The 12,444-nt window shown below is 38.8% G+C and overlaps 1 protein-coding gene across 1 annotated transcript in view; it reads right to left on the bottom strand.

The window, feature by feature from the left end:
- Positions 1 to 1,438: 1,438 nt before the first annotated feature.
- TIPARP (TCDD inducible poly(ADP-ribose) polymerase) overlaps positions 1,439 to 12,444 on the bottom strand; it is a 28,094-nt gene continuing 17,088 nt past the window's right edge. Inside the window, exons 3-6 of the mRNA XM_032485679.1 lie at positions 10,601 to 10,769; positions 9,112 to 9,272; positions 4,152 to 4,430; positions 1,439 to 3,499 (exon numbers count right to left, since the gene is read on the bottom strand). Coding sequence (XP_032341570.1) covers positions 3,052 to 3,499; positions 4,152 to 4,430; positions 9,112 to 9,272; positions 10,601 to 10,769 — 1,057 coding nt within the window. The 3' untranslated portion in view covers positions 1,439 to 3,051. The remainder of the gene's footprint in view (positions 3,500 to 4,151; positions 4,431 to 9,111; positions 9,273 to 10,600; positions 10,770 to 12,444) is intronic.

Consider the following 12,444-nt stretch of genomic DNA (forward strand, 5'->3'; position numbering starts at 1 on the left):
GTAAGGTTAGCAAGCTAAGGCAAAATGCTGTTTCATTTATTTTACTTGCCGAGAGTCCCTAAATGGATAAACTAGACGGGTCTGTTTTTAAAACCCAACACTATCGTTTTTAACGAACCTGTTTCTGGCTTTTAATTTTTAAATAAATGCTATCAGTTTGTACTTTACCCAAAAAAAAGTTTGCATTGTAGGGTCTCAAAGTCAGAACAGTCTTATCATTCATAGACTTTCATTAAAAAAAAGAAAACAAAACTCAAAGATGAGAACACTAACCAAATAAAGGTTAAGTAATTCATCCAAGATTATAACACAGTTATGAGCTTAAGAAAAAAGGCACAAAATAGCACAACATAGGTGATCATAGGTGATGTGGATTAGATTTCAGAAAAGTGCCATACAGAACTTTCTAAACACATTTTGATGATCTTATCCCAATTAAGGAAAACAAGAAACCATCTTACCTTCCTTAAATAAGTGGGAAAAAGCCCTCTGATTTAAACTAACTGTACAGGACCTGTTTAGGTATTGAGTATTTCTTTTTTAAAAGTCATTTTCAGACCTTACATTGAAAAAAAATTTCGTCTTTAAAGATCAGTATTTCAGGCCCTAACGATTATTTTTACGCCCAAATAATCATTTAATATGAGGTCTGTAGCAAAAGGCAGAGTTGGATTTTAGAATTTACAATGACAAAGGGCTCAATATTTATAAACTTTGTGCACACAAGAATCCTTCCTGTCTACAGAACTGAAAGACACTGGAATGTCTTAGGGCATTTGGAGACTTCCCCTGGAAATCTTAATTATAGTTTAAATTAAGAGTAAATTCCAGCTCTCTGAAATAGCGTAAGTACAACTGTGCTGGTAGGGAGATAGATGTGCTGAATGCCTTTCAGTATGTTGTAAATCCATGGAACCATTACAAAATTTAGTCTGACTCCAGAGTTCTTGCTTAGTTAAAACAACATACAATACTATACATGAATTTAAAAATCATCACACTGCAGGGAAGGCTGGTCTGAGACGCTTGTGTTTACCAATCTGGTGCTTTAAGTTAGCTGAGAGCTAAGGCGCTTGAGAGCTGACAAGATTTCTACAAGATTTTTATATTTCCTTCAGCACCTGTTGAAGGGGACAGCCTGGTTATACTATTTTTTTTTTTTTTTTTACTACAGCTGTTTGCTGATATAAAACTTGTCCCTTTCCCTTAAACATTTACAAGAGAATAGTGAATATTTTGTAGGTGACTTACAGTCGACTGCTAGATAATGTGCTTTCTGCTGATTCTCAAAGCACAAGCGTCTAGGCAGCAGTTTCTGGTTAGGTCCGTTCATTCAGTCCCTCAATCCCACATTCATTCCATCACCCGACCATCATTCACAGATCATCCACTATGTGTTGAATTCTGTTGTATTAAATGGAACCAAGACAACAAGAAGTTTTAAAGAATTACCAGAACTTTTATTTTTGCTTAGTTTTATTAAAAAAATAAATATGTCATAAAGCTTTTTTCCTTTAGGGAGAAAAAAAGGAACAAGTTTCATAAAATCAAATAAGCAATGGTAAGGTGTCTTAACTTGAAAAGGCTGGGAATCACTGGTTTACAATTCGTAACTGAATGAAAGGACAGCTGTACCAGCCACAATTGGCTGTTTCATGCCAATGGCAGCAAACAACAGGACCAACTAGGGCAAAATAAATAACTGTGGAAGCCCCGACAAGTGCTTGAACAGGCTGATTCACTGAGACATCAGTATAGATATATCTTGCTCTAAACAACACTAGTTCCTGAAGAGTTGTGTGTGAATGAAATAACCACAGACATACTAGGAGAGCTTGGTATCTGAGAGAATTCTGTGGTGAATTCTCTTGTGAACAACTACTTCCACTTTTGTAAATCCCGGGTATCTGCTGAGGGCGAAGTGCACGGGGCCACGAGGCTCCGAGCTGAGGTGTCGGCACGCTCACCTAACGCCGTCCCTGCGGGGCCAGGGCCTCACTTTCCAAACTTGTGTTTCTGTGAAGCAGTGTAAGACAGAGCTGGCTGGGGAACCCAGCTGCCTCTGGCTAAGCAGGTGTAGGAGTGGGCTCACCTCCTTTAACAGCATTTCCATGTCAGTGAGTGCGTTCTGGAGGGTCTGCCTTGTGCAAAGCACAGTAATAAACCTGATCAATCCAGTTACAGATGGACTCCCTTCCTCTAAAGCCTTCGGTCAGGGCCTGAGTCTGCAACCCTCATCAGAAGTAATACTTCTAATTCTCAAGACTGGCTTTAACCAAATAAGGTGCCCACCTCCTTCAAGCTGGGGAGGATGGCAATGAAAGAGACTTGAGTTTTCCGAGGCTGAAGTTTAACAACACGAGAATCACATTTCATATAACCAGTTAATGAAAAATTTTGCTGGTGACAAAAATTTTCCACATGTTTCCTTTTTTCTTACTTCCTCTAAAAAGAACCCGAGTTCTCAGGCAAACCCTGAAGAACAGTGAAAGTCATGGATGCTCTCTGGTGGGGTGACACGTTTCAGTCCTACTGACAGAAGCTTCTTTCCACCCACCACGATGCCATGAACTCATCCTACCCCACAGCACTGGTGCTCTGGACAAGGAGTCAGTGTGGTAGTACTAGTTCCAGGCAGTTTTATCTTTGTAAATAAACAGAATCCGCACTTAGCTCGCAGCCTCCATGTCATCTGGCCAAACTCCTACCAGACTTAAGTCACATGTAATTAGTTAGGCTGCTCGGTTTCTTTAAAATGCTCCTAATAACATTGCTGCCTATATGTACAAGTGTGAGTGAAAAGAGTGTGCAATATGTAGTCTTTTCCACACTGAGTACACTAACAACAATTAGTAAATAATTAAAGAATAAGTGGTCATTTTAAAACCTGTGTTTTTCTTAAAAATCTCACTTTCTAGCACTTAAAAAAATAGCTCTTAAAAGTGCCCTATTAATGTCCAATGCTGTTCCCCCGCTCTGTCCCACCCGTCCAAAACCTGCTACAAATGCTGGATTGAGTTCATACAAATAATTTAGCAGTACCAAGGTTTTTCAAATGGAAACAGTGTTACTGACTTCTTCATACTGGATAACAAAATAAGGGTAACTCTGGTCATCATTAAAAATGACAAAAATCTGAGGCTCAAAGAAATTATCCACACAAGAGTCATACAGGTCGCTGGTGACACTGCCGGGGTTGACAGGCGGGGGCCTCCTCATGCCATGGCTGCCCATCGTGTACCTGCCAGTCAGCACTTTGGCCAGAAACATGAAATGGACTCCTTTGGAGGACTTCTTAGAAAAGTTATGAGAGTAGCTTGCCTTCTTTGCAAAGTAACTGCCTTGTCCAAACATCGTAGCGTGCTTTCCACAGACTCGAGGGTCAAAGTTGTGCTTACAGATTCCGTCGACCACATCCTGGGATGTTCCATGAAATAAATGTCTCTCATTTATTATTCTGTCACGGCCAAACATTTTCCTGTTCATATATTCCTTTTTCCTAATGCAAAGAGTGGTCAGGAAATTCAGAAAAAGGGAAGTATAGGTCAGTTCAATAGGCATGATGCAGTCATAAACGTCTCTATGGTTTCAGCGGAGGTATCGAGGGCAAAATACCATCAAAGATCATACTAAAAATTTAGACTTTTCCACCACAGACAAGAAAAGCCCTTTTCCTTTTTTCTCCACCAGCCGTTTGTTCACTTGTTTTCTCTCTTGCATTTCAAATCTAGTTCATTCTCACATCTTACCTTCTCAGGATGACTTCCCTGTCTAATTACACCTTAATTCTGAAGTTTCTCAGAACTACCTGCATCCCCTTTGAATTCCATTAATTTGTTGGGGACTTGAGAGGCCACACAGTAAAGTGATTAAGAACAAGGCCTCTGGTGCTAGACTGCCGGGGTTCAAATGCCAGCACCGTATCTTCTCAGCCATGTGACGTGTGGCAGGCTACCCAACCTTCCTGTGACTGTTTCCTCTCTGTAAAATGGAGACTGTAAGAATCCTACTTACAGGTGTGTTATGAGAATTACATGAGTTAATATTAAAAAGATGACATATTAAGTTCTGTGTAAGTCTTGACTACTGTGTCACTTGTCATCAGCTACATGAAGAAAAGCTCTCTTGAACTTTTCATACTGCTGACTCACCTTTTATATTTCTCCCAAAGAAATTGGTTTTGGACTCTCAATATTTGCAAAATTCTATATTTAAATTCAGGCACAGTCTTATGAAAAAGATTATAAATGATTCGATAACTTTTGTCCTCTGCAGAAACAGGCACTTGGATGAAGTCCTGAGATGGATGCATATAAACCCAAGTTTCAGGGTAAAAGTTTGCTGAGGTGACTCCATCAGGGCATATGATCTGTGATGAGGAGGTTGCTTCAAGTGGCGGAGGAGCCTGTGTGGGAACACCACCAAGTGTCCTAGAAGGGAAAGGGAGGAATGGCAATGTCAAACACTCAGCAGTGAGTACACCTCACATTAGAGCACTCGATCGCAGTGTCTAATGTTACAATTTGCATAGGCCAAATGCTTTTTAAAAAACAATATAGAAAATGATATCTATTAAAAAAATCTTACAGCAAACACTGATTGTACAGAGATAACCTATTATTTATTGGCTTTCCCTGGCCTCCTCCTTATGGAGAAAACTCTGGAATGTAATGCTGCAAGGCTAGCAAGCAAGAACTAATTTATAAATAACTTTACATTCTGATTCCTGGATTCCTCTTTTGCCTATAGATTTAAACTCTGTTTCAAGGGAGGAACGATAATCTGCATGCATTCTTCAAACTGCTGTACTAAGCAAAAAACACATCATTACTGAAGGCTACGTAGATGGGGGTGCATAGTGAGCGGAGACAAAGTGAGGCAGGTGGGCAAGAGAGAGCTTCCAGGGAGATGAGAGAAAATATTAAAAATAAAAAGCTTACACTGTAGGCTTTGTATGAAAACAAACAAAAACCATAGAGCAGGTATTAAAAGGTGACATTTGGCATTTGCTTTTTTTTTTTTTTTTTTTTAAGTGAAAGCAAGTTTAGAAAGCTACACACTCCATAGATAGAGTGCAGGCTGTCTCAGAAGGCAAGAGAGCGAGCAACTGCTTCATTTTAAAATACCACATATAACAACAAAACCATCAATACTATTCAAATTTTATAACTTCAGATATGCTTAAGATGGAGCTAATTACTTTAAGCTCTAGACACCAGAATATCCTTGAACCATAAATTCAGGTCTGTTACTTTGAAGGATCAGTTTAGACAAGCAGCAGCTTTGTTACTTATTCCTCCCTGATTAAATGATTTAAATCATATTTCTTGGCCATTTTCAAATCAGAGCAAAAGGGAAGAAGCAGAGAGAAAGGAAATCCTGCCCCTGAGACCCATCAGCATGCAGTAGTCACAAGGAAGCAGTAAGTCTGCCAAATGGATTAGGAAACTGAAATTTTCAAAAGAGCTTTGTGACACAGAGGTTACAACTGTGGGTGAACATGCATCTAATCTCTGAGAGCATATCTTACCATCAGCCTCCTCATAATTACAGCCACCTGATACTAAGCACATACTATGGAGCAAGCATTTTACACAGAGTATTGCTATGTATAACAACCCTGTAAGATGGCTTGGTTATCCACACCTTTCAAAAAACTGCCTGCCTCACTAGTAAAGAACAGACAGGATTTGAGTGCAAGCTTATCTAGTTTCTAAGTGCATACTCTGCATTTCCATATACTTTACAATTCATATACACATATATTTCTTTCTTTCTTTGTGATGGACAGATACTAGGAATGCAACTCAGGTCTGCCTGACCCCCACTACCATTACCACTACCTCACGGTCTTTTGATTTTTAAGAGATGGCTTGATTAGAAGCTAAAAGCTGTAAAGGCGCAACTGCCTTCTCTAGCCCCTACCCCCTTCAAGTAGCTGTGCCTCCGATTTATTCTGCCTCCAAATACTTTTGTGAGGAAGAGACAGCTCTGGGTGGATCCAGGGCTTACAGCAGAATTCCCCTTTGGTGCTTTTAAATTCAGGAGCAGACCTAAAAGGATGCTGGTTTCTCCAACCTTCACAACAGAAGGCACAAGAGCTCTGTCTTCTGGAGCATTTTCACAAAGCCCTGACAGATTCCTCCAGAGCCTTCCTTTCGCTGGTACATTTTTCTGAGAGGCCCAACTGCTTTAATCAGATTCTGAAAAGTCTGTGACTCCTTAAAAAGCCATCACTATTCTGAAGGAATGGCAGGAAGTAGAATATAATCTCTTTATTTTAGCTGTTCTCTCTACCCCTGCTCTGCAAAGAGAGTATGTCCTAGCCCGCCAGGCCTTCCAGTCCTGTTAGGGGGTGAAGTTATCAACAGAAGTTTCTGGGTTGAAGGAGGAAGGTAAGATTCTCCCAACCACTCTGCCCAAAATAGGTTTCACGCTGTCATTGCTCCTTTTCTTTCTGATACCACTCCTGCCTAGAAATCAGTTTCACAAAATGTATCCTTTCCTTTTTCAGGGAAATGGGGCTCCGTTATTTCCTTACATATGCTTGAAAATGTGCCTGCGAAAATAAATCCTGTCCATCCCATGAAATTAAATTAGGTTTCTTATATATTTGGTTAAGCATCCATTCCTACCCCTTGATGCTTTTTAATAAGCTAGCATCCTAGTTGGGCTAAAACATAAAAATGCATGTGGACATCTATCTGATGAACTTCTACACTCTTGTTGCCAGGGGTTAAAAATCCATATTCTAAAGACAGTTTCACACGCGGCTTTGTTTTCGGAGGCTGCGGGGCCAGCGCTCAGCCCGCGGGCACTCGGGTAACGCTCCACGTGCGCGCCGACCTGCTTTAGACCCGCAGAGTCGAAGGCTACGGAGCCTGTACTCAGGGCCTCTGATGAATGAATTTTCAGAATCCAAGGTCACCTTTTATCACTCTCCTTCCCTCCCCTGGCCATTCTGAAAGGCTTCCTAACCTATTTCAGTGATGAGGGAAAAATTAATTCATTTTATCCTATTTGGGGACAAGTCAAAGAAATCCTTTCAGGCCTCCTCCTGACCAAGAGGTGACTGCACAAGGTAGAAGTCCTTTCAGCTGAAATGGACTTCCAAACCTCTAAGTCTAATATTTGTTTTATGCAGCCTCAGCTCAAGTATTCTAATACTAAGGAATAAGATGCTTTTTATCAGCCCTACTAGAAATTGGCAAACACACAGGAAATTTTTTAACCATTAGGAATATTAGCGAAACTTGACTGTGGTAGTAATTTTACTATATTATATATATTTATATGTTACATCACTATGCTGTATACCTTAAATTTATAGAATGTTTGATGTCAATTATATCTCAATAAAACTGGAAGGGGAAAAACAGCAGCAGGGAAACACTCATTTAAAAAGAGCCACATCTGCAGGAAATTCATGAATTAAGCCAGTGCTCCTCAACCTCCTCCCAAGTCTAGCATTCCCAATTCTTAGGCGTCTCTGATTCCCTGATAATTGTGGCCTTTGGGGCACCTATGTTTTTCTTTGACCCTTTGCATTTACTCACATTTAAGAACAAAATTTTCTTCCTGGCTAAGATCATGGTCTCTCTAGAAATTTGCTTCTGAAAGCTGCTTTTGGGAACTAGTCTCCCTCCTCCTCCTCCTCCCCACTAGGCCGGCCCAAGTGCCCCCTCAGTCCCAGACTCTAGGGCAGATAGGAACTGAATGGCTGCGTTTTCCCATTCCACCCTGGTGAACTTTCTGCTGCTCTGCTCTTTTCCCGTTGAAATGTCTGCATAATCTTTTTGATTTGCTAAGCTCTTACTTTATGCCCAATTATCAGTGTTCCAGACAAGACAACTAAAATAGGAAATTTTAAAAAGAATAAGGAAAAGAACAGAGTGACTTTCTTTGTTCTCTTGTAAGCCCATGTTATAAATAGTAAGGCCCTATTTGTGGCATTAATTCTACTACCTGCTTATCTTATTTTCATAGTTCATACTTTTACAAAACAAGCCTAAGTTTAAAAACAAAGATAGGGAGAGAGGGTATTCCATAATTACTTGTTTCAATCCTAAGACAAATCAATTTTCACCATTCTGTAAAACTCCCCAACGGTACAGCACTTGAATGAGCATTCTTCCTTTCACATAGAAGCTGCATCTTGCTTGATTGGCTCAGCATGCCAGGCTGCTGGTCTCACTAATGAGTCCTACTGTCTCACTAGGAGGACAGTATGTTCCTAACTACTGGACGCTGACGCTATCTCCAGCTGTGATAGTGAAATCACAGAATGGCATTTTTATTAGTTTCTAATAAAAAAAACCCTACAAGGTAAAATTTTTCACACTTGGACTAGGAAGAAAGCACACATTTACCTCAAATCAGTATCTATTTCTAAATTTGGCCTTTTAACAAACTGTTTTTGGATACTGAGCGTTTCAGGGAATGTTCTCTTTGCAATCTCAGAATTAGAATCATTAAGATTCTGCCATAATTATCTGGGAAAAACACTTTGGGCTTGAAATAACTTGGGAAAGTAGAAGGAGAGTTCATCTATAACTCAGAAGGATGAGTTCAGTCTCAACATAAAAGTCTGACAGGTAATTTTAGTGAGTATTACAGGAAGATGGGCCTTAATTAGCAAATGAGGATGCAAATTCTTTGAAAAGGTGATGACTTCTCATACAAACTCACTCAAGGAAGAAGAATGGAGGACTCCATCTTGAGGGACTCTCTCTACTCGCCAAGACGGCCTGCCAGGGCTGGGAAACTCCCATAACACGGAAGGGAATCTCAATCTTTCATGAAGGAGGCAAATGCAAACTCTGCCTCATTCTAGACATAATTACTTTTAGTTGTGGAAGAATGTTTACTTTTTCAGTTCAAAAAATCCAATAGGGTACTCACTCCTTTAGAGTTCAGATAAGCTACAACTAACCCGATACTATTAGAGTTCAGATAAGCTACAACTAACCCGATACTATTAGAGTTCAGATAACTCAGAATTTCACATTCTAGAGGTAATAAAAAAGTTAGTGTCAGTCTTTTTCTCTTTGGTATTCAGCTGTATATTTACATAAAATGAGAGTAAAGATGCGACTTCCACTGGACACTTACTGTAAATATGGAAGCAGTATAAAACAGGAGCGGAAGAGGGGTCTCCTTTTTATTTCTCTCCTGAAGAATGAGTTGTGAAGAATGTAGTGGTTGTTCCACATCATAAACCGGACTTCTTTCAGACCCCGAGAGTTGGCTTCTTCAATCAATCGAATAACAGACTATGGAGTAGAAAACAAGGTAAAGGGGAAAAAAAGTTTAAAATACAATAAATATAATCACTGTAAAATATGAAGAATGTTAATATAACTAAAGGTAAGAACAATTAACCACACTGTTAACATCAGAAGAGTTTCAATAAAGTACAGTTAGTCAAATTATTTCCCATTATATGTAGGAAATTTCATTTATTCATTTTTTTCAAAGATGCAGAATAGAAAGATGCTTCCTGTTCAGAAGAACATGGACTTCAACTTACGAAATATGTGGGGCACAGGGAACTAGTCTATTTTATTTTGAGGCCTTAACAATGTCCTGGAGATCTTTTTGTTTATATTTCTTAAAGAAATTTCAGAAGAGGATTAAAGATGGTAGTGTATGCAGTTCAAATGAACCAGCTGAGTTCAAATCCCAAGAAACCTCTCAGAGGAGAAACACAGGGACAGTCCAGCTATTCTGAAAATACATTTTAAACAGCCTCTTAATCTCTTTGGAAGGTATCAGATACTAATGATTACTTAAGAGAGTCAGAAATTTTTATTCAATATTGTGTTTTATACTAATGAACATACTAGATCATTTTCTTTTGCTATTGTCTTAAAAGAAAACCTGTGGTAGATAAGTCAGTTCTCCCTTTTTGTAATGCTGGGAATGAATTTAATCAAATTGAAGAAGGCAGATCTTTGAAATGTGAAATTAATCTCTAAAGTCCATTTCAGGGTGTTTAAACGTGACTTAGAATTCTCATTCAGAGGCAAAGTAGCCACCATAATTTTAAAACCTTGCTTTGTGACTGATAAGCTATTCTTACCATCTCAGGCTAAGGATGCATGTGCACATGTGATAGAATTTTAAATGACCGATTTGCCTGACCACAGCTCAATAAACATTTTCAAGTACTTCTTCCAGGGGCTTAAGAGTGATTGTTTCCCACTAGACTTCTGAAATGCCAAGTGTAACACATGATCTAATCACTAGGAGCCAGACACAGCCAAAAGTTACACCAGTGCTCATCTCATTAAATTACTCCAAAGGCGGCACCGAGTCTGAGTACTTACCACTGTAAGTACTTAGTCTCTACAGTATAAGATACTGGGAAAAGCATTTTCTGATAATATTAGTATTCTATTTATGGATTCCAGGAGATTAATCAAAAGAATTACATTTTCAGAAAAATTGAGGAAAAATAAGTGTTACTTATATCAACGAGACTCAGTTTTACATCTATTTAAGCTCTTTGATTTGTGGTTCTGTCTAGTCATTGTTGGAAATGAACAGTGAAACACAAAAAAATTTAAATGCACTTTGGGGAAAAAGAACCTGTAAATACCTCAGGATACTCTCTCCATCCAAAGTGGTCCCTGCAGAAGAATTTCCAGACTGTGTGGTAAACAGAGTTGACATTGCTAGAAGGTGGTGTGGACAGCCTTCGTAGTTGGTCAAATTCAGCTGTTTCGTACACATTCATGGCATTCAAATCTGCCCAAAACTCTTGTCCTCTAAAAAGACCCAAGAAAAAATGAATTGTTAGTATCAATATATTTGCAAAATAGAAATATCTAAACATTTCATCAGACATTAAAAGTATCTAGTATAGCATATTACAGAATTTTCAAAACTTGTCTTATTTGGAGTGAAAGGACATCATTACTGGTGGCTTCTCCATTTCCTAGGTGCCTTTACTTAACAAGACCAAAACTTCCAGGTCATGCATCATTACACGATTGATTCTATCTCACAGCATCACTGGCCTAAACCAATCAACATAATCTCATGCTCGCCACCAAAAGTGGGATGAGCCAAGCCTGGCCTCAGCCAATCAGGGAATCAGTTTTAGGATGAAGCTGACAGAAAGCAGACAGAGAAACAAAAGAAACTTCACTTGAGGCTTGTCTTTTTTCCAGAGGCATCAGTTTACCTAAACCAACAGGAATACACAATATTGCCTGATGAAAGACAGGAGAACTAAAGATGGGAAAAATAAAATGATCCCAGATGAGGCGAGTACTGCTAATCTACCCAACATCAATATTATCTTTTATCCTGTGGGTGGAAAAAATTGACAAAACATGATGAAATAGTGTAGATTATTATGAAGTTTAGCTATGAGAATATTTTAGTCATTATTTGGTCTGCTGCTCCTGAACCAGCACTTTACAAACACCTCAATACATTTGGGGGTGGGGTAGGGTGGAGTCCCCCTATATAAATCAGAACCATTTGAAAAATTAACTTATAGTGGTCCAAAAATTTTGTGCTTCTTTTTTAATGGAACTTCATCTAGTGTTTGAAACATCTGAACCATTATTTTAAGTAACTGGCAAAATGTTCACTGCATTCTCTTTGTGTATATTTCAAAATTTCCTTAAGAAAACATAAAAAAAATCATAAAACAACATCACAAGTATCAGCAGAGTGACCAAGTTTCCAAATACATTTTTCCGGCTTTCCCACAGATTTCTAAGTGAATATCTGTAACACATAACCACATACTCCAGATCCAGTGGCACTCAGAACAACTGGTTCTTGTGCAATTAGGTGTTTGGACAGATAGTCCCAATAATTAACTTACTTCCTTGCTGTAAATTACGATTTCGAAAAGGGTATTAATTCAGACCTATGGGTTTTGCTGGTTAGTGTGACACCCTAGACTCTATTCTTGGAACACTTTTTTCAAGGACTGTTAATAGGTACTCTATGCAAAAAGCATTCTGTGATCAAGTTTGTTTAACTTTGTGTAACCAAGATTTTCAATTTACTTACTGTAGACACTCCCCAGTCCCTTTAATATGCTAAGGTCGATACTGAAGTACCATGATGAGGACTATAAATATTCTAAAAGCTATAACAACGCTTCCCTTTTACCCATGAATACCTATTAACATCTCTCACTAAACACCCCTGGCAAATATGAAGGAAAGAAAGTATTTCCCACCCTCCATCCCAATGTTCATAATTTGTGAATCAGGTTCTATTTGGAAAAACAACAAAAACAAACCCCTCAAGTCATACACCAATTAATGGTGCCACGGAGCACATAAGTTACTGTAAAAAGCAGTACATTCCTTTAAAAATTCCTAAAGAGCTGCCAAAAATCCTAATTTCTTGCATAACTTCAAGTTAGGATTAGGATGCCTAATTTCATCCCATTAGGATGTAGTATTAAAAGGAACA

This window comes from Camelus ferus, chromosome 1 (genome assembly GCF_009834535.1).
Source record: "Camelus ferus isolate YT-003-E chromosome 1, BCGSAC_Cfer_1.0, whole genome shotgun sequence".
Classification (NCBI taxonomy): domain Eukaryota; kingdom Metazoa; phylum Chordata; class Mammalia; order Artiodactyla; family Camelidae; genus Camelus; species Camelus ferus.